The 23,173-nt window shown below is 47.3% G+C and overlaps 1 protein-coding gene across 2 annotated transcripts in view; it reads right to left on the minus strand.

The window, feature by feature from the left end:
• The window catches only part of SHLD2 (shieldin complex subunit 2), a 1,133,281-nt gene that overhangs the window by 842,198 nt on the left and 267,910 nt on the right, over positions 1–23,173 (minus strand). For both annotated transcript variants that reach the window (XR_015295898.1, XM_086922015.1), the window contains exon 2: positions 7,181–8,682. Coding sequence is in view for 1 of the 2 variants with exons in the window: in XM_086922015.1 (XP_086778141.1) it covers positions 7,181–8,654 (1,474 nt within the window). In the remaining variant the exon portion in view is untranslated. The remainder of the gene's footprint in view (positions 1–7,180; positions 8,683–23,173) is intronic.

The raw sequence follows: 23,173 nt of genomic DNA on the forward strand, positions 1-23,173 counted from the left end.
CAACCAGAGGCGCCACCACACGGCACCTCCGTCCTCCACGGACCCGGTTTGCCCACGCTCCGCCCACTTTTCTGCTATTTAGTTGACTTGCTTAGTTTGTGCCCCAGATTTAATTTAATTAATTTTTAGCAACATCTGAGTAACTTTTGACATCTTTGCCACATTTTGCAAGCCTAGGTTATAATTTTAAAGTAGATGCCTGTTTAGTCTGCCTTCGCCCCCGCCACTTGTTCAGCCGGTCCTAACCAGTTAATCCTGCTGCTGACCTGCCAACCCATTCAGCCCCTTACACCGCTCTTGGTTACTTAATGGAGGCCGCTGTGTGGCCGCAATGAAGGCGTGTCAAAGGTAAGCTCGTCAGCGCTGTCCTCATCCTGACCACGCCAAGCACCAGGAAGCCTGGCCCCCTGGCAATGCTGAAGCTACCTCGCCGCTGAAATCAATGCCTTGAACCCTAACCGCAACAGCAACTGCTGCCTCGCATCACTGCACACTACCGAAGAACCGTTTACCTGCACCCACTGCCGATTCAACTCAAACCCTACTTGGAAGGACACCACCAGCACCAGCACCATGCCCACCAAACACCAACCACTTGTCCAGATCAGATTCAAATTGCTGAATGACAGATTTCTCAGCAAGCATGCAACTGAGATTTGGGACACCATCACCAGCCTCACCCTGACGTTACTTTCATCAACGAAACCTGGTTCATTCCGGAATCAGCCCCTAACATCGCATCAGCAACCCCCACCGGTTACAAGATGAAACACCAAGACCACACTAACAAATCCAGAGGAGAAATAACAATCATACACAAGGAATCCATCAACTGCACAGTTACCATTGATGACGCCATACCCGCTATGGAGGACATGAACTTCCAGAACCGCTGGACGCCAATACCACCATAAAATGAACCCTCGGCATACCATCCACTGAGACATCACACAGTTACCAGCGAAGCTTTAGCCAAATTAATCTGCCCCCCACGCTGTTGACTAAGACTGCTATATCTTCCTTGGAGACCTTAATTTCCACCTCAACGACTACACCAACACCAACTCCACCAACCTCCTAGAGAGATTACACAATATCAAACTCAAGCAGATCGTCACAGACCCGACACTTTAGACCCCATCTACATGTCTATCAACAAAATCAAGCTCAGTCACACATCCGAACTCACCTGGTCAGACCATGTCATCGTACACTTCAACCACATCGGCCCACCATGCCCCCCACCACCCCCACCACAACGCACCTTACTTCAACTGGACCACCGTAACCCAGCAGCTGTAGACAAACGCCCTCAGCTCCACCAAACTCATCATCTTCTCCGACTTGGACCAAACAGTACAGAATTTCAACAGCTGGATTAGCAATGTAGCCAACAAAGTCGCCCACAACAAGGCCCACAGAACAGACAAACAAGCCACCTGGTACAAACCGGAACTAGGCACAGTAAAGCAAGAATGCAAATGACTGGAAAGAAGATGGAGAACAAGCAAGGACAACACCGACCGAGACGCCTGCAAAATAGCCATCAACAACTATCACCACCACATTACAACCACTAAACAAGCATTTACAATGCATTGGTCTCGGCATTATTAAAGTTAGAGCTATTGGCATTGCTCATGACATTTTTTTTAAAAATCATAAATAAATAGCATTGTCATATACATTGCCAATAGCTTAATCGTTAAATAAATGGCATTGTCATTTACAATGCCAATAGCTTAATCGCTCGCATATGCATGACCTATTGCATTTACACCCACACAGAGCCACAAACACACACATACCGAGCCACCCACACAGAGTTATTCACATAGAGCCACCCTCACACAGACAGAGCCACCCACACATAGAGCCACCTACAAAAAAAGCTATCCACACAGAGCCACATACAAACACAGAGCCACACACACACACAGAGCCACGCACACACAGAGCCACACACACAAAGCCACACACACACACACACAGACAGAACCACACACACAGACAGAACCACACACACAGACAGAGCCACACACACAGACAGAGCCACACACACAGACAGAGCCACACACAGAGACAGAGCCACACACACAGACAGAGCCACACACACAGACAGAGCCACACACACACACAGAGCCACACACACACACGCAGAGCCACACACACAGAGCCACACACACACACACACAGAGCCACACACACACAGAGCCACACACAGAGAGCCACACACACAGTGCCACACACACACAGAGCCACACACACACAAAGACAGATCCACACACACACACCGACAGAGCCACACACACACACACACACACCGACAGAGCCACACACACACACCGACAGAGCCACACACACACACAGACAGAGCCACACACACACACAGACAGAGCCACACAAACAGAAGGACACACACAGAGACACACACACAGAGCCCCCCTCCACACACAGAGCCACACATACAGAGCCACACACACACACAGAGCCACACACACACACACACACAGAGCCACATACACACACAGACAGAGCCACACACACAGAGCCACACACACAGAACACCTCTATTTTTCTATGTTTGCCCTGAAAAAGTAGGTTTTTTAAACCACCCAAATGAAGTTACTGTAAAAAACTGGATTGTGAATATTTAGTTGTGTTCCATAGTTAAAACAGAACATGCATACAGCAACATGACTCGGCTGCAACGCGACATGCTGCCCCCGCTGCAGGCACTAAAACAACCAGACCTAAACCCGACCCCCAAGCGCGTCCTGCCCCCCCCCCCCTCACGCTGCAGCATCTCGTGACGCGCAGTCCCCGCTGCAGACACCACAACACCCAGGTCTCAACCTGACCCCCAAGCGCGTCCTGCCCCCCCCTCGCAGCGTCGCCAGAGCAACCCCAGACATGGCCACGCGCCGACCCCCCGCGAGGAGCAGCCCCCGACCGGGGCGATTTTTTTTTCACAGGGCGTTAAAAAGTTTGAAGACCACTGCCTTAGTCAGACCGCTTTTATAAGGATTGCATCAGATCTGCTAACGTGCGGAACAAAGATTTGCTGGGTATTACCAGCATGTGTGAAAATGAATGTTGCTGCAGATGGAATGCGTATTGGAATTGCATTTATGTCGCTTACTACCCATGACGAGGTGGTAAATCACTTTCTGCGAATAGTGCTACTTCGAAACCCATAAAGAATTAGTGGTTAATTAGTATACTGAAATATTTGTGTGGTCGATACGTTAGTTGTTTGGATTGAGAAGGATGGTAGAGGGACAAACGAGGGAAAAGGTTTCAATTTATATAGCGATTGCTACACCTGATGAGGTGTTTTAGCACATAGCAAGCTACTCCGGAACCCATTAAGGATTACTAGTGAAATATAAAAGTAACAAAGTAAGACATATGAAAACTCTGATTGCGAGATGACGTGCACCACCTTAAAGGTCGATCACCCGATATATATTTTACAAGCTAGATGCTACAAAGCAACACAGCTCCAATACGGACTACTCTAACATCGCTTTGCACAGGGTTCCTTCCAGAACCACTTCCAAGAATTCCAAATAGGAGACTGCCCAACTCAAACAACTAAAGATGTGAGCTAATCAGTGAAGCTTTGACGGTTGGATCGTTGCAATATACATATTTTTTCTGATAATGTGAACGTTTAAAAGAAGAAAAAAATGCAATTTAACCACCAGCAATGCGAAGATGGGTCTGCTAATTCAATACAAAAACATGTTTGCAGTGCCTGACGCACTGTTTGCTGATTGAGCGAGTCTAGAGAATCAATCACTGGCTGGCAGGTTTGGCCAATGCACAAAAGTGCAGATTTAAATATGGCTTGTTCTTGCTTGATCCATCGCAACTTGCCGCTTAACGAATTTTTGGGCTTGGAAATGAGTCCGCACAACAGTTCAACGTAGCTGTCACCGTCTTTGTAATAATTCAACTTTGTGCTATGAAACATCCAAGAATAATCTAGAGAAGGCGGGCTCATTTGGACAGCGGTATATGGAGTTCAGCCCCAGAATACCAGATAAAGACATCCCCTGTGATCCCATTTTGCCACACACACACACATATATATCTTTAACAGCAGGATGCCGTCCTTCGCGTACTTCAATAGACAGCACTGAATAAACAACTGATAATTGTGAAAAGAAAGTTCTTCTGTGGCTATCCTTGCAGCATTAATTCACTCGGTCACTGCGCCGTTAGATGCCATGATCACACAGGAACATTATACCCTCTTCCCTCCGGCCTCTGTCGGGGCTCTCTATCCTCAACTACTGCCGTTATTCCCTTTTCTAGGGCTCAACGTGCTCTTGAGGAGCTCCCCAAAGTAAGTCAATAGCCAGCAACAGACACCACGGGTAAGTACTTTTCTCCTCCACACGTTCCTCACCTCCGCCTGTAACAAATGGTCGACAACGAAAAGGAGGAACCCTGCTCCGGAAGTGCTCTCTAAGGCCGCGAGCGCAGACAGGCGTGCAACTTCCGGTTACAGAGGCAAACTCCTGTTCGCTCATGGAAAAATTATTAAAAGTATCTTAGAGAACCGTACGAGCAACTGCAGCCTTCATGCCCTGGCATCAGAAATTGAAACGCCCGTAAGATTTTTGCTACAGTCAAGTAATTTTGAAATATTTGCGAAGACATAATATATGCTGCGCATGGTATTGAAATGAAGTTTTCGGGATCAATAATTTTGCTTCGATGTCTGTGAATATCTATTATTGTTTTAGCACATTGTACTCTCTAACCGGAATATTACCTCCCCTGAATTGAATGTTAAATTATGACACGTTTCAGATGGCCGCTGAATTAATGTACAAATTTACAAAAATCCCTTGGGAAGTACAAGGGACCCCGAAGAAAAAACCAGGGTAGGGAATGGGAGTGGGGGGGGAGGACTACTCACCTCAGCAAAACAGCGTCGGGCAAAACAGAGTCAGGCAGCACGTTCAGCCAGGTCCAGGAGGGGAGGGGATCCGTCCTTTTCAGACTGGGGGGCGTGTTTTTTTAGGTTTGAGTGACTGAAGACGCCACAGATAGAAAGAACCTAAAAAACACGCCCCCTTAAACGGAGTGATGCCCCTCTCCTCCAATGGCTGGCCAGCATTTACGAGGCCAGCCAAAGAGGAAGAAGGGCGGGTTCAAGCCCCCTAACTAAAAATCATTAAATCTTCGGACGGAACTGCGCAAGCGCAGCCTACGGTCCTCGACCTAAAAAGATGCACTCACGTGCCACACTGAAGGAAGCTTCAACCAAACGAAAGAACTCTTAGAATGTACCTACCCCCCAGCAACAGAGAATGTCACCCCTCCCTTTCAACAGCTCTGCAGCAACCTAGACAACCATTTTTACAACAAAATTGCAGCCATCTACAGAAACTTTGACCCCCAGCCGGCCACCTCCTTCAACCCAACTCTGAACACTGATGTCAACCAACAGCTTGTCACATAGGACCAACTCACCACAACTACCACTACTGCCCTGATGAACTCCATCCACTCAGGATCACCCAGTGACCACTGCCCACAAACTGAATTTTCAACCTCTGAAACAGCTTAATATGTCCTGAGCTTACCACTATCCTGAACATCTTAATAGTCACCAGAACATTGCTGGAAGCATGGAAGCACGCAGACGTGAGGCCCTTCCTCACCAAGCAATCAGCAGACCCCCCAGCTCCAAAACTACTGCCCAATCTCTCTCCTCCCCTTTCTAGCCAAAGTCCTTGAGAAAGCCAACAACACACAACTGACAAGCCACCTGGAAAGACACAACCTATTGACGCATCACAGTAAGGCTTCAAGGCCAACCACAGCACTGAGACAGCCCTGAACATAGACACAGATTACATCCAAGCCCTACTCGACAGAGACGAGACAACTGCCCTTATCTTCCTCAACCTCTCCACAGCCCTCTACACTCTCTTCCACCCCACTCTCATCCAACGTCTTCACCAGGTGGGAATCACAGGTAACGCACTTGAGTGGCTAGAATCCTTATGCACAGGACGTACCCAGAAAGTACACTTTCCCTGTACACCTCGGCGCACAAGCACATCATCTGCGGAGTATCACAAGGCTCATCCCTGAGCCCCACCTTCTTCAACATCTACATGACACCACTCGTGGACATAGAAAATATCCACCACATCGACATTGTCTCCTACGCCGACACCCAACTCATCCTATCACTAGCAGCAATCCCACTAAAACAAAAAACAACTTCACAAATGCATGCAGAACGTCGGAAACACCGACAAGACCGAAGTGCCGCTCTTTGGCAGAGAAAACTCCCTCTGGAATGACTCTTGGTAGCCCTCTCGGCTCGGACCCACCCCTGTACCCAAAGACCACGCACGCAACTTAGGCATCATAATAGACCGCAAACTCACTAAAAAACACCAGATAAACACAGTCTCCTCAGTCTGCTTCCACACTAACCACCGGCTCTTCAGATGGCTCCTCATAAGCACTAGGAAAACAGCTGACTCGATTACGGCAATGTACTCTATGCAGGCACCTTGACTGAACTCATGCAAATACTCCTAACCATCCGAAACACAGTGGCCAGACTTATCCTCGACTAACCCAAATGGTCACACATTCCCACTCACCTGAAGGACCCCCACTGGCTCCCCCTCAGAAGAGATGTCAGTTCAAGCTCCTGACCGACACCTATAAAGCACTCCACAACATCGGACCCCACTACATGAACTGCCGCCTGATGTTCAACCAACCCATGAGAAACCTCTACTCCGCCCACCTCGCCTTCTCACCACAAATCAGTCACAACATACAATGTTCCTTCTCCTATTTCGCCGCCAGAACGTAGAAAGCCATCCCTCTCCATCTACGATTCATCCCATTGCTGACCTTCTTCAGGAAGCTCAAGATCTGGATCTTTGACCAACACTGCCCACCAGCACCTGGATACCCCCTGGGGTGATTGGCAGTGCTTTATAAGTACTGATTGATTGGTTGATTATTGATTGAAGAGGACACATCACCCCCATGATAGAGTGGGCCTAGGAGTAAGGCTATTATATGGAAAAAGAAGAGGCGTTGTAGAAGAAGAGGGCAACTAGATATCAGTTTTGACAAAAAAATCCTTTTGCTATTGGAATTATTACTTTCTCTATAAGTCACTACTTACTTGTGATTAGGATAACATCACCAGGAAATACTGCCAGTGTCCAGAATGCCGCAGCTCGCCATAGCACAACTTTGCGTTCAACTTCCGACTGATCCAAAACTACAATAGTCGCTAAAGGCACTCTCGAACCAGTCATGGGTCCTGACTTACTCTGAACTTCCTTTATATGGCAAGGGTGAACTACTACCACCAGAATGTTATACCGCTGGGATTTGGAAGAGCAGTTTTTAAGCAGTATTGTTCTCTTGGAAGGGTCACAAGCAATTGGTGATTTGTTTAGCTCTATATTGAAATTTTGGTTGATGGAGGAACTGAACCACTTAGCTTTTTTTGTTTCCTGCTGGCTTTCCAATGCCTTCTTGGGTAGACCAGGACATCTTTCCTCTGTGCGTAACCTTTTTGAAGTAATGCCACTTGAAAAGGGTGACAAGGGATGGATCTCACTTTGTGGCTCTGTGGTTGCCTTGTTTAGGAATTGAGGTAAACACTTCTCAGGAAGGTACATTCCTTTGCTAATCTGGGATATGCCAGAGGTGTTGAATGTTTCGGCACAATCAGGATTGAAAAGGTCGAGGGAGCTGCCAGTTTCATCACTTCTTCCATGGTCAACCAGGCTGGGAACAGTACTGGTCTCACTAGTCTGAGAAAGTTGAAAGAATGAAGTTTCCCACTCTTCAGAAGATTCTTCTGCTTCTTTTGCTCCTTCTTGTGCTTTCATCTTTTTCAGTTCATTTTGTTCAAGAAACTCCCTTTTTGCTTGAACAGCGACCCCACTTGCAGTCAAGATGCTGAGAAATTCAGTTTCTGTTGAAAGATCGGGATATGAGGCGTCAGTTGATGTTTTTGCTCCTTGTCTACTAGAGAAACATTCATCTAGGTACTGGTTTAAAGAGTGAGGGAGGTGATTATGGGGTGGTGAATGTGTTGGTTCGTGGTCCATTGCAACCGGTTCTATACAAATGCTTCCTGTACTGGACACCACACAAGAAATGTCCTTGGAATGTACAGAAGCTTTATCAGAAATGTCGTAAACATCTTTTGATGTATTCCCAAAATATTTATCCGCGCTTACTACATTGGGGTTTGAATGCAAATGACTTTTGTCTTCATGCAAATATTTATCACAGGCAGCCATGAAATGTGTTCCTTGAGAAGCATTACTACGACTGCAGCTTCCTGTATTGAGTCCTTCTGACAATGACTGATGCTCTGTTATGTTGGTCACAATTGGTTCATCTTTGGTCTCCATTGGCTCACCACTGGAATGGGCAGAATCTCCTCTTTCGCTACACTTGGTGCTATCATCTCGAAGACTAAAAACGGATTTGTCATAAAACAGATGTGTTTCTCTCCAGACTTCTCCACTACCTTTTGAAGGTTGTATTTCTGAAGGATACAGTTCCTCTGAGGATTCCAACGGGTCTGGAATCACAGGTGCCCCAAGAAAAATATGGATTTTGGAATGTTGTGCCATCCTCTTTTGGATAGTTATTGTGATTGTGCTGCAATAAAATCAAAATGCAACTATTATTTGACTGTAATCATGTAATGCATATATATATCGGAAGGTCATTTACTATCAATTCAGACATCTCGAAAATGTGACGAAAGACAAACCTAATGTCAACCAATTGAACAGAGTGTCATATTGATTGTGCATGATATAAATAAGAAACACACTAAATAAACACAATGAATAATAAAACCACTGAATATGGAATATGACTAGTCCAAACACAACGACATAAATGATTATTGTGCACTGAAAACATAAGGATGAATAAAGGGGAGCACTTTTTAAAAAAACGTTTACTAATTGGAAACAGTGAATGTATCCATTCAAATCAAAAGATATAGTGCGGAAGTATGCAGCCAAATGTACAGGACTGAAACTCTGAGATTAATATGGAAATGTTTAATGTCCAAAACAAAACCCAAAAGGTGCTATTCAAGTCTGAATATCCAGGTTATCCTTCTTTAGAAATATTGCTGTAAGTGATGGATACCTATTTAAATGCTGGGAAGGCGAATCAGGGCATATCCACTATTATGTGCTCTAACAAGTGCATATTACAGAGATGTTTGTAATCTCTAATTATCCTTTAATCATAGGGTGGTGAAGTACACAACTATTACATTAATCAACCACAAACAAACTGGAGTAAATGCATGGAATAATTTTCTTGAGATCACAAGCCTAATCCCAATTAGCAACAATAACCAATAAACACTGGATGAAGCAGTAATCAGATTCCGGAGAAGCGTGCAGCTCGGTGTAAAGTGCTGCAATGTTTCACCTGTCGAAGTAAGCGCTATATAAATGTAATTATTACAAGGCGATACATTACAAAATGTTTGTGCCATATTGCATACTTTCTGGCATGTCATACACCCAATAATGTTATTAAAGGTACCTCAAGAACCACAAATACACCACATGACCGAAGCCTGGGTCACATCTCCTAGTTTGTGGTCGCTACGATGTAAACGTTTATAACATTGTTAAAACAGAACGTATAATTATTGATGAGAATTATTGCACTTTATAATTGTCGTAGTTTTTATAGTGTATGGTTATAAATATCGGTTCTTATTATGTGGCATGCTGCGTGAGGCATAAATGTATTCATTCCTTTTAATGTCATTTTTATAATCGATTTAGGAACTATCCCCAAATAAAAAATATCTTTAAAAAAAATCTCTTAGAGAGCTCTGGTACTGTATCAATAGCTCACAATCCTCGATAGTTCTGTAATATTGCCCCTTACGCTACTTTCTGGAACACTGTACTTGGTGACTGGACCGCTGATCCTGTCACCTTATACTGACAGGCGTTTGATTGGCTCTCCATGGGGTCAGTGAATTTGTAGTGAAAAAAACAACTGCGAAAAGGCTCGGACTGGGAACCCCGATATCTAAAGTTGTGTTAGGGGTCAAGTGTTTACTCCTTTGTTTATTTGCTTCTACACAAATGAAAAACAGAAACTTCGCACACCCATGACACGGAAGTTCGACACGTTCCTCCGCCATTTTCCCTTCATGGGGTGCATTTATCAGGACATATGAGATCCCATATCAGTTCGTAATAAAAAGTTGGAAAACCACTTCTGAAGATATCGGAAAATGTGCACTCTAACATCAAATTAATAATGAGCTCTTGCAGTATGTAATGTAAGCTATGTGGCAGAGTGCAGTATAGATAATGCCATAAAATGACTCAAATTAACAGGAAGTGACTGGAGATACCATGCATGTGCAATAGCAGCAATATCAATGGAAGGAAGGACAAAGCAGGTGGCACCTATTGAAAAAAACACACAGTCTGCATATCTGCCTTTTGTGCACCCCTTGATCAGATCAGAGACTCGTTCAGGTGTGAGCACATAGGAAGTATCGGGACAGGATGCTTAACATTTTTGCAGACATCATCGCTTCCCCTGCTGTACTCTAGGGGTCGGAAGGATTGAATGAGGGAGAATTAAGAAACTGGCCAAAGTGCAAATACTGAGTTAGCACAGAGAATATGGCAATCAAACTAACGCCTTCTCTCCTGCAACTGTAGGGAGGGAGAGAAGGAGGAAGCATTTAGCAAACACAAAATGCTAAATACACCTATATCACTTTCTGTTGCCTACATATTCGGAACTATATAGCACAAATTTGAAAACTTTTATAAATAAAAAATCTTCTACACTGGCTAATCAAAAATTGTAACCTCTGAGAAAGAGGATGGTTCTTTCACCATGGACAATATTACTGACCGTCATAATTGATTCGTGGAAGATGTGTTCTCCGGAGACGTTTGTTGCTAGCAATTACTAAAGACTAAAATGCTAAGAATCTACAAAATTGCGTATTTAATAAACTGTAGATTCTCCTCACAACCAGTTGGATAATTAGGGTTGTCGTGTGTTAAATGGTAAACACATTAACATAGAAGCATCTAGCAGAACTGAAAACGTGGCACCAGTGAACTGTCACCAGGTAGAAATGTAATTACTTAAAATTATTCATATGTTGCTTTTACTAGGGCACAGCTCAGTAATTGGAAAAATGTGTGCAGTATAATTTGTCTACGAGTTTCAAGTACATTCATTAGTTATTGCAATTACGAAAGAGACCTGTGAAGCAAGTACTCACCTCAAAAACGCTCACGTCAAGGGACTACACTCCCAGGGGGCTTTAGATATACTCATAAAGAGAGGTGTTGGTCACTTCTTTGTAGGAAGCAGTGCGAGACACATTACTGTGGATTTCTCAGCGATTTGTGTATGAGAGAACGCTCAATCACGTACTGCAACTACTCATTGTTGCATTGGAGGATATTAGCGTTTGGCATTAGTGCCTCATGTAGGCACCACGAATTGACAACCTCCAGTTTGGATTTTCACACCACGAATGAGGATGGACTCCAGACGACATTTGGACATTCTACCCTTGATGAAGTCGTAGGGATACTTCCCCTAGACGACAAAACATGTGTTGGCTAATGGAGGTCTGACAAAAAAGGAAAAGCCAGAAAATAAACCCACAAGTCGATACAAGAAGCTCTCCTTGTTCATTATGCTGTATACTCTGAATGAATTTGATTACAAGAATTGCGTATGCTTCATAAGGTTATAACCCTTGACCCAAGGACATCAGGCTCAAGGTGCAAGGCCTGCCTTTCGGTCCGGCTCTCCACCCATTCCCACAGAGTCCACTGCACAAGGCCTTCAGCCACAACAAGCGTCTATCTCTTGAACCAGCGGTGGATGACCAAAGATGATCTGGATGCTGGCATGACAATCTGAATTGTCTCACTATTGTTGGGCAATTACACAGTACCACGTTTGGAAATGCCAATCTTGCATTTGGAAAAGGGGGTGGTGATGGACAGAGTATCTGAATTAAACAGAACACTTGTACCCAGTCAACAGATCAGGGCTTGATCCATCACCGTTTTTTAGCTCACTTTTCTGAATCGTTGTGTCCACCACAAGCGTGGAAGGGTATACTCAGATGTGAGTCCCTTGCTCACTGCACCATCAGGATTCAAGCAAGCCGGGCCGAAGACGGCTGTAATGCCAGAAACTGGTCCCCGGAAGCTTGTTTCCTTTCCAGTAAAAGAATTGGCTTGGTAGTTTGGTCTGCCCTGTTCCCATGATGCACTGGGCCAGGGACAGACTAATTTGCATGTAGCCAGGTTCTGAGCTGAGATGGTGCATTGAGCTAAAAAACTGTGATGGATCAAGCCCTGATCTGTTGACTGGGTACGAGTGTTCTGCTTAATTCAGATACTCTGTCCATCACCACCCCCTTTTCTGAATCATTTTGTCCACCACAAGCGTGGAAGGGTATACTCAGATGTGAGTCCCTTGCTCACTGCACCATCAGGATTCAAGCAAGCCGGGCCGAAGACGGCTGTAATGCCAGAAACCGGTCCCCGGAAGCTTGTTTCCTTTCCAGTAAAAGAATTGGCTTGGTAGTTTGGTCTGCCCTGTTCCCATGATGCACTGGGCCAGGGACAGACTAATTTGCATGTAGCTAGGTTATGAGCTGGGATGGTGCAGTGAGATAACAAAACGGTGATGGATCAAGCCCTGATCTGTTGACTGGGTACGAGTGTTCTGCTTAATTCAGATACTCTGTCCATCACCACCCCCTTTTCTGAATCGTTTTGTCCACCACAAGCGTGGAAGGGTATACTCAGATGTGAGTCCCTTGCTCACTGCACCATCAGGATTCAAGCAAGCCGGCTGTAATGCCAGAAACCGGTCCCCGGAAGCTTGTTTCCTTTCCAGTAAAAGAATTGGCTTGGTAGTTTGGTCTGCCCTGTTCCCATGATGCACTGGGCCAGGGACAGACTAATTTGCATGTAGCCAGGTTCTGAGCTGGGATGGTGCAGTGAGCTAAAAAACGGTGATGGATCAAGCCCTGATCTGTTGACTGGGTACGAGTGTTCTGCTTAATTCAGATACTCTGTCCATCACCACCCCCTTGTCTGAATAATCTTGCATTTGGGCAAACAAATTTATGGGCAGCCTCTTTATTTTTTATGACACCACACACACGTCATTGGATCTGAGGATCTATCCTTATATCCAATGCGTAAGATAACAACCATCACAGTTCTCGCTAGCAACCAGTCACCAAGAGTATTTACATTAGCCAGCGAAGGCAGAGGTAAGTAAGTCCATTCCCAGGAGAGCCACAATTATCAAGGAGAGCACAGTGAGATATGAATACATGTGCAACCACCTTAAGCAGCAGAAAGGGATTGCGGTATGGAACCCAACGAGTGCTTGCTTATGGAAAGCATGCACCTGGCTTCAAAAACTAACTCTTGCTGCGCAACCTACAGCTCTGGCCACTCCATAGGTCTGGCAGAAATGCAGACGTATGTATCAGTACTGTTATTATAAAATAATTTGGTTGGAGAGAGGTAAAAAACACTGTAAGATGACAATCATACGGATACTTCAAAGAATAACAAATTCCAACTGCGTATTGCCTATTTAGAAAAAATAAAAGTTATACCCTGACGTCACATATTCTGTCATTATCTGACAGGATTTTTCGAAGGGTAGTTGTTTTTACTGCACAGAAGAATGCACGAAACATGATACCTCACACGCTTACTTTATTACACATCGATAATTCACAACAAATAACAACACTTGCATCCCTCTTTACAAAGGGTAGTGCAGAGGGCAGGACACTGTGCCGTCATGCTGTTCCTGTACATTCTTGCATTAAAAGACATCACAGCGCTGGAAAATCGTCGATGTGCTATTACATTGCTAACTGCACTGTTTGATCAATATATAATTACAGGTTACACTTTGAATATAGTCCATGATTGGATTGCTGGCAATAATTTAGAACTACGCTGCAGACAGTCTCTGATGTTCTATTTTCTTGGCCTAAACTTGAGTCTTTCATGATGCAGCACAACCATAAAACAACTGAGTGACACACAAGCACTGCGCTACGGTATCATGTGGTCTCTGAAGGCGTCAAGGGCACGGGCACGCAGCTAATCCTCAGTGCATGCATCTCTGTACACGTACATTTGGAGCCGGCAGTGACCTCATACAGAAGTTCCGAATTTAAAAATGATGCTGCATAAAAATTTTAAGGTGTTCCGGAGAGACATCTGAATCTGCAAACTGCTTAAATAACAAGCATTTACAATGCAATAGGTCTCGCATTAGGAAAGTTTGAGCTATTGGTATTGTAAATGACACATTTTTTATTTATGTGTTGGTTTTGGAAATAGCGAAATTAATAGCTTTGTCATTTACAATGCCAATAGTTTTAACTTTCGCAAATGTGACACCTATAGCATTTGTAATGCAATATGTGTGGTATTTACGTGACTTAGATGTAGTGATATCACAAATAACAATGGCTTTTAATTTTTTTAAAATAATTAATACTTAAATAAAAGTAATTGCAATTTCCCTAAGGGCTATTTGGTCGATGGTGACTCTGTGAAAAGAGTATCTGGTAATACTGTCATTTGTGATGAGGTATTTTAGGTGTGTGAGATGTAAAGTCATGATTAACAAGTGCTGGGAGGCATGTGTGCGGACCGTGGAAAGTAAGTAGGGTAAAAGTATTTTGCTAACGGCAAAATTAAAAGCGTAAAAGCCTATTAAAAATTGTAGGACACTACCCAGTGAGGTAATGTTGTGATAGAAGATTATCATGTTAGCACTGTGGCTAGGCTTATGGTGGGTGCTTGTGCAGTAACAGAACGCGCACTATATAAAGTAATTTATTGGTCCATATCTTAAGGCGCTACAAGATGGTTAATGAGACAGTGTGAGGAGCCATAGCCAGAAATATGATAAATATGATGTTGGTGCCATCCCGATAATAAACGGAGCTCTTTAAACTTTGAAACTTGTGCCTTTTTATGGAGGGGGGGGGGGAGTGCTGTTCTGAACATGCGAGTCCAACTTTGCATTCTCCACAGTTCACGGGGCCCAGGCTAGAGTACAATGGGCAAGTCTGTAAGCAATAGAATGTGAAGCAATATTCACAGAACAAATACTGATTATTATGTGTGACCTGTAAATGAGGGGAAACGTCACTGAGCAATATTGCTGAAGACCCGTTTTTGTACAAGAAGGATTTGTATTTTATATTTTGGTGCTAGAAGAAGAGAGAGCACACAGGGGGCGTAACTGTAAATTAGATAGGCTGCGGTCACGGGGGTGTACGGGGCGTATATACAGACGTTAAGAGCACAGAAGAAGCACCGGGTGAAAGGGGATACTAATAAATAGTGGCAGACGGGGGAAAGGGGAGGGTAAGAAGGAGTCCTAAAATATTATGTAAGGTATAAAAAGCATAAAGTGTAAGTGACCTAAGAGACATGAAGCAAGGTGATATATGTGTAGGAGCAACAAACCACGGATGTAAAGGGGCACCGAGGTCTGTTTCCCGCATGTAGGCGCTACGATTAGAGAGAGAAGGCAAGAGCCTAAGAGCGCAGCAACTGGAGTGCATGGGTTGGCGAGATTTTAATAAGGGCTACATGGTGACCTGAAAAGGAAGGGTGCGGTTAGTGGGGGGAGAAAAAGCGGGTTAAACAGAGAGCTCAGGGAGCTCAGTGACACTGCTGGTGGAGTGGGCAGCAGGGGAGAACTGGCTCAGGGACATGCTCAATTGGGTTGCACTGCAGCCTCCATTACAGATGTTTACTGGGAGGGGATAGGGCGCTGGACAGAATCAGCAGGAGCCAGGAAGCAGGTGGCAGGGGGAACACAAGGGGCAGCCAGGGAGGAAAGAAGCAGGAAAAAGAGAGATTAGCTTGAGGAGAGAGTGTTGCTAGAGGAAGCTGTAAAAGAAAATGAGTTCAGAGGGAGCGAAACATTTTCAAAGAAGCCTAATACGAACAGGAGTTTTAAAGGGGGAAAAAAACTTAAGGGGGCCTGAAAAGGAAGGATGCAGTCAGTAGGGGCAAAAAAGCGGGTTACAATGGAGAAAAACAAGTTAAAGCGTAGAGAAAAACTAAAGGTAAGAGGACCTGAAAGGTAGGATGCCCTCCATGGGTGGAGAAAAAGTGACTACAACAGAAAAATAAAGGTTTAGGGGGCCTGAAAAGGATGGATGCAGTCAATGGGGAGAGAAAAAGTCAGTTAAACGGAGAGAAAAGCAAAGGTTAAGGGGGCCTGAAAAGGAAGGATGCGGTTATTGGGGGCAGAAAGAGCGGGTTAAACACTAAGAACAAGCTCTTGGCATTGCTGTGGGGAGGAGGGGGGGAGATATGCGAGACACGGCCTGGCGGCCGTGAACAGTGTGAAGCAGGGGCCGGGGGAGCGGATGCCTTTGAAGTAAAGCTCTCGGCATTGCTGTGGTCGGTCTGATGCAATGATGCGAGGCAGGCGGCTCGGAGACCAAATAGAAAGCGCATGCACGGGCACATGCACTCAGCACAATCTGCCTGGTTTAGCTTTCCTGGTTACATCTCTATAATCTCGACATCTATCACTTACATAATAGAATAGTCGAGACCTAAAATCACCACATTAATCATTTTGATCTTCATTATGGGAGTAACGCTATTCATTGCAGGGACGTACCCAACTGACATAACTAGAAGTATCCATTCGCCGTTCTCTTGCTGGTGGAGAACAGCGTCAAGTCCTGTTGGACTGGCATCTCCTGTCAGTTCTGTTGTTTGTGCTTGATAATATTGTGGCACTGTCATGGAATCTAACCCTCCATCCTGCTTTCAGTGGCATAAGACGGGTGCTACGGGACCTATTACAAGGAAAGAAAATGGCCGTCCCCCCCATCCCCTTACCCGGGTTTGTAAGTCAAAGACAGCACCACACCTCCCGCCCTAATGACAGCTGGGCCCGGCCTTCCTGGCTTGAACTAAGGTAAACCGGTCTTTAGCGTTTCCGTAGGGTTCCAGCGAGGGAGATCAATTTTTTGTTCACCCGACCACATAATTCACCATGTCTAAAACATTCCTTATTTCTTTCATGTCTAGAGGTGCTGATTGAAAACAGGAGCTACCCTGGGTAAAGCAACCAGGAACCCTAAGCGCTGTCTGCAAAAATGTAACACATTTTCAATCATTTCAGAAGCTAATATTACCAAACAATAGTAGCTCAACAGTTTTTAAATGATTTTTATTATAAAACTATAAGTAGCGTTTAAATAAATATCGGATTTGAAGATCATTTGAATTGTAAACACGTCATGAAGAAAATAGGGTGCTCAGTGTTCTTCCCTTTAGTAACAAGATGGAATCCAAGTAATTTCTCTAAATGTATTCGGTAACAACCAGTGCCTCCTTCTCTCAGGGCTCAGAGCTCAGACTGTCCCTAACAGTTGAAACACAGCTGAGGACATTGGAGATGATAGAGCTCTTAACGAGTCCACATACCGAGAACCATCTACACTACATACCCCTCATTCCTTAAATACAAAAAATAAATCTTAGAATTACTTTAGACCAATAAAGAAATGTTTTGCTAATAACAACATTTAGAACAAAAGCGATTGAAAAAAAGACTTAACATAAAAGTTACCCTGCGACCATAGAATCAGGGTAGATCCACCATCATGCAAGGGAACACAAGTGGTCAAACGTACTCTCTTAACCACCTACAAAACACAGTTTTCCATCCATTTGGGGGGGAATTCTTTTCCTTTTACAAACTAAGCATTCAAGTAGACCTATGACCACAGATTCCAAACTGCACTCTCCGGTGCTGCATCTACACCACTTGAAGCAGACACACTAAAAGTCATATCCACTCCTGTGTTGGCCAACATTTCACAAGCAGACATATTTGCGACTCAATCGCTTCTACGTTGTCAGGAACATCACAATTAACATTATCCTTCCTGGATAACTCCTTACTAACATAACTATTCTGACATTCCTCAGCCCATTCTCCAAAGGTTGTGTTTATGGTTCATATCTAGAACTCCATATTTCTTTTTTCTCCTAACTTGCCATGTTCCACAGCAATTCGATTAAGATTTCAGACTTTGCCATCACTTAGTTCAACTTCATTTTTAGGTTTAAAGTATTTTATTGAAGCAGGGTAAGGAAGGAAACATCAAAAGAAAACAACATGAAACCACAGGTGCCCCTCAAAATAAGTGCGTATGGTACAGTAGATACATAAAGGCAGTCCTTTCGACACGGTAGGCACTGTCGTGCGTGGAACTCACAGCTCGCGCACCTGTGGGTGAAAACAAAAGGGGGAGGAAAGGAAAAAGGGAAAAAAAAAAGAAGGGGGAACAACCTTGCCCCCCCCTCCCACCCAACCAACAACCCCCCAACCCCCACAGCCCCACCCCCACCCCCACCCCCTGTACTGTGCCGTCAACCACTCGCTCTTCCCCTGTGGCAACCTATTGTCCACCCCTACTACCAGTTGCCAGCTTGGGCCGATCAAACAGGCGGGTCCGGCGGCGGTGTCAGCCGCAACAGTCTAAGATACCTAGGGCAGGTGATTTCTCTGAATTCTGAGCATAACAAATTATGGAAGGGTGCCCACAGCTCCTCAAAAGCGTCTATGTCTCCCGCCACTACTAGGGACAGCTTCTCCATGCCAAGGACATGCCACAATCTGTGCAGCCAGCCGACAACAGTGGGGAGCGTGGTGGAGCGCCAGTGTATGAGTATGTTCTGTACTGCTGACCCTAAAGCTATCGCTGTCTGTCTACCCCTTTTAGATCTGAGAGGGTACATTAATCCATTCGGTAAACCCAATAGGACATATGCAGGGAAGCGGGGTAGTTCTATTCCAAAGCATTTGTCAACCTCATTGAGGACCTCCTCCCAGTAAGGAGCCAAAAGGGGACAGTCCCACAATATATGAGTAAGCGTGCCAGTCTGACCACAGTTGCGCCAGCATGTCCCAGGTATTGAGCGGTCCATCTCATGTAATTTCTCAGGAGTGCGATACCAATAGGTCGTGATTTTGGTGAAGGTCTCTGTGAGCCCGGTGTTATAGGCGGAGTGGCGCGCTCGGTAGGAGATGTGGTCCCAGTCAGTATGGTCAGCACTCGACCAAGCTCCCGTTCCCACCACTCCCTACCCGGGTTGTAGATGTGAAAGGGGGGAGGCTGCAGCAACTTATACAAGTCGGAGATGAGCTTGGCGTCCGACGAGCGAGTCACTAGCCAGCGCTCATACGCTGTGATCGTCCGGTCTGCCGTCGCGCACACTTGAGGCTGTAGCGCCCAGTGACGCGCCTGCATATACCGCATGCGTTCCGTCTCGGGGAGGCCATAATCCCGACGCAAGTCCTGGAAGGGAATAACACCCTCCGGGCCATATAGATGATATAAAGTGCAACAGCGGGCCGCCCGGCAGCGATCATAGGCGCCAGGCTCCATACCCGGGCCAAAGTCCGGGTTACCAACCAGCGGCGTGAATTGAGAGGGAAAGGTAGTGAGTTCGTGCTTGGTAGCCACAGAGTCCCATACACGAAGCGGGACCCGCGTCACAAAGGAGGCATAAAGGTTAGAGGGCCGATGGGCCCGTCTCAGGAAAGGCACCTCTTGTAGCGTTCTGCCTGCTACCGCCTGGTCCTGAAACAGCCAGTGTTTATCCGACTCCCACCGGCTCCACTCCACCAAGTAGCGCAATTGGGCGGCCTGAAAATACTTCTGCAGGTCTGGTATCCCAAGTCCACCAGACTCCGGTGCCAGCGTAGCTATGGTCCGTTTAATCCTAGGCCTACGGCCCTGCCACACAAAACGTGCGATGGCCGATTGAGTCTCCGCGAGCCATCCTTTGGGAGGCTGTAGCGGGAGCGCCCTAAACAGGTACAGGACCTGTGGTAGAAGGGTCATCTTCACTGCGGACACCCTGCCCAGCAGCGACAACGTGCCCTTATCCCAGCGGGCCAGCTCCTCCTTGATCTTTGCACTCAAAGCTGTGTAATTGGCCGTGACCATCGCGGGGAGTGAGGGTGCCAAAAGGATCCCCAGATACGGAATCTGGTCCCCAGACCAGCTCAAGGGAAAAAGCCTCTGCAGGTCAGCTATGGTAGCGCTAGTCAGCGAGATATCGAGCGCCGCAGACTTCCCGAGGTTCACCTTGAAGCCCGCCACCGTGGCAAAGAGGTCCAGTTCCGCGATACATGCAGGCAGGGACCTCCGCGGGTCGTCGAGTGTCAATATAACATCATCCGCGTAGAGGCTGAGAGCATGGTGGAACTCTCCCATCCGGACCCCTATGATGTCGGGGTTCTGGCGGACCCTTTGAGCGAACGGCTCCATATAAAGAGCGAAGAACAGAGGGGACAGTGGGCACCCCTGCCTCGTACCACGCTCTATTGGAAAGTGCAGAGAGCTGCCCCCGTTCACCCGAACCACCGCAGATGGGAAACGGTAGCAGTTGAAAATCAGGTGCGGGAACTTCTCGCCAACCCCAAACTTGCCCAGGACCTTCTCCAGATAAGGCCAGTGCACCCTGTCAAACGCCTTTTCCGCGTCAATGGAGAGGAGCATGCGTTCCCCGGGAATCCTCGAGGCCTTCTCAAGGATATGAGGCACCCTCTTCGTGTTGTCCACAGTCTGCCTGCCTGGAACGAAGCCGGCCTGATCCGAGTCGACCATGCCCGGGAGATGAAGCGCCAGACGTGCCGCCAGAATGCTAGTGAAAACCTTCACGTCTGTGTTCAATAGCGAGATGGGGCGGTAGGACCCGCAAGCAGTCCGATCCTTGCCCGGTTTCGGGATCACAGAGACCGTAGCCTGAAGAAATTCAGGGGGAATGGCACCCGGCTCCGAAAATGTGTTGAAAAGACGCGTCAACAGAGGTGCGAGCTCCTGACAGAAGGTCTTATAGAAAAGGGGGATGAAGCCATCAGGTCCCGGGGCCTTACCAGCCTTGAGCCGGGAGATTGCCGTAACCACCTCCTCGATCCGGATCTCCCGCTCCAGATACTGGGCCTGATCCGGCGTCAACGACGTAAGCGACACCGAATCTAGATAGTCCGCTTCCGCCCGTGCGGAGGGGGCCTCGCCAGCGTAGAGGTCAGCGTAGAAGTTGCGGAAAACTTCCACGATCTGCCCGTCCTCCGTGACCGACCCTCCGGTAGGGGTAACTAACTCCTTCACTCGGTGCTGTTGGTGTTGCACCCTGAGCTTGTGCGCCAGGAGCCGGCCGCACCTGTCTCCACCGGTGTGATACTTGTGCTTCAGGCGAAGTACCGCGTACTCCGCTCGGTCTGTGTCAAGAGCGGACAGGAGTTTCCTGGCGGCCTTCAATTGCCTCCAGACTCGGGGGGCGCCCATTCTGTGATGTACCTGTTCCAGCTCCCGCACCTGTCGAGTAAGCTCGTCCCTTTTGAGCTGGCGATCCTTGTTCTCCGCCGAGGAGATAGCAATAAATTCTCCACGGAGCACAGCCTTCAGGGCAGCCCATTGCGTCGCGCGGGTAGTGTCGCCGTTGTCGTTGACACGCTGGAAGTCCGCTATGGCCTCGCGAATCTGTTGCACCGCCGATCGCCTGTGCAGCAACGTGTCCCGAAGACGCCAGACCCCCCTCGGGCGAGCCACTGGAGGCAGGCGGAAGGTGCCCTCCACCGGCGCATGGTCGGAGAGAGAGAGGACCCCCATGTCGGCATTCGAGGCCAGTTCGAACATCGGGCCCATCACTAGAAGATGATCCAGCCGCGCGTAGGACTTGTGGGCATGGGAGAAATAGGAATATGCGCGGGTAGCGGGGTGGAGGCGGCGCCACATGTCGTGCATGTCAAGCTCCTCCAGTCGGGTACGAACCGAGCCCGAAAGCTCTCCCAACTGGTGGCGCCGTTGCACAGACCTGTCCAGAGTCGCATCAAAGACCACATTCAAGTCCCCCCCCTAGTACAGTGTGCCTGTCAGGAGTGGATGCCACGTCTTCCAGCGCCCAGTGCAGAAATTGGTCCTGATGGTCATTGGGGCCGTAAATGGAGCCCACAGTAAACACCAAGCCCCCCACCTTGATCCTATATGCCAGAAGTCTCCCCTTCTGCTCCGCTACCTTCTGCAAAACCTCCCCTCTAAACCCTCTGGAGAACAAAAGCGCCACCCCGCCGTTTTAGAAGCACTGGAAGAAAAGAGTTGCGTAGGGAACTTAGGGGTGCGCATTCTGGAACAATCCTTGGCCAGCAGGTGGGTCTCCTGCAGTAGGCAGATGTCGGCCTGGGAGTTCTCTAACAGGGATAGGACAGCCCGCCGTTTAACCGGGTTATTCAGCCCCTTCACATTCAGAGTAACAACTTTAAGGGCCATCATGGAGGGGAACACCAGAAACGCACATGAAGGCGGGCAAGGCCCACCGGGCAAAACTCAGAGGCCACAGCAAGAAACATCATCTCCCAGCAAAAGAAAACTTCCCGACGGCACAGTACAGACCCCGAACCCCAAAACACCCCAACTGTGTGGACCCCCCCCCCTCCCCCCAGAACCCCGCACATCCAGCCCCACACTCCCCCCAACTCCCTTCCCCCCAACAGACCCCCCAACTCGAAACGTTCCCCAGCAACTCCCCTTCCTCCCCCCCGCTCCCCAAGCCATTCAAAAAAGTCATTGTCCCAGTCCGGTCCTTATCGGACAAGGCCGTGGAAAGTCGATCGAGTGGACGTCCAGCCACCACCACCAGCACCCCCGCCCCCCTACCCCTAGAACCCCCGCACCTGCAATGATGAAAAGCTAATGTAGACTCCCCCCGGAGTGAGTTCAGGCCGTCAAGCCACATCGCCGTTCGTTGTCGCTCTGGAGGCCTCCTGGATAGCGCTCGACATGTCCGCACGAATCGTGGGCGAGTCAGGTCTCACAGGCGGCGGGGATCGCCTCTCTCCGATCTGCTGCCAGCCGTCTCGAGTGCTTCGCCTGCGGCGCGGCGCCGGGGTGTCCGTGTCCGAAGCCGTGATCCCCAACACTCCGCAGACATCCTGGAGGGACCGAAGCTGATGCAATGTTCCATTCCAGCGGAAAATCAATCGGAAGGGGTGCCCCCACGAATACTGCGTTTCA

Source organism: Lissotriton vulgaris, chromosome 5 (genome assembly GCF_964263255.1).
Source record: "Lissotriton vulgaris chromosome 5, aLisVul1.2, whole genome shotgun sequence".
NCBI classification, from domain to species: domain Eukaryota; kingdom Metazoa; phylum Chordata; class Amphibia; order Caudata; family Salamandridae; genus Lissotriton; species Lissotriton vulgaris.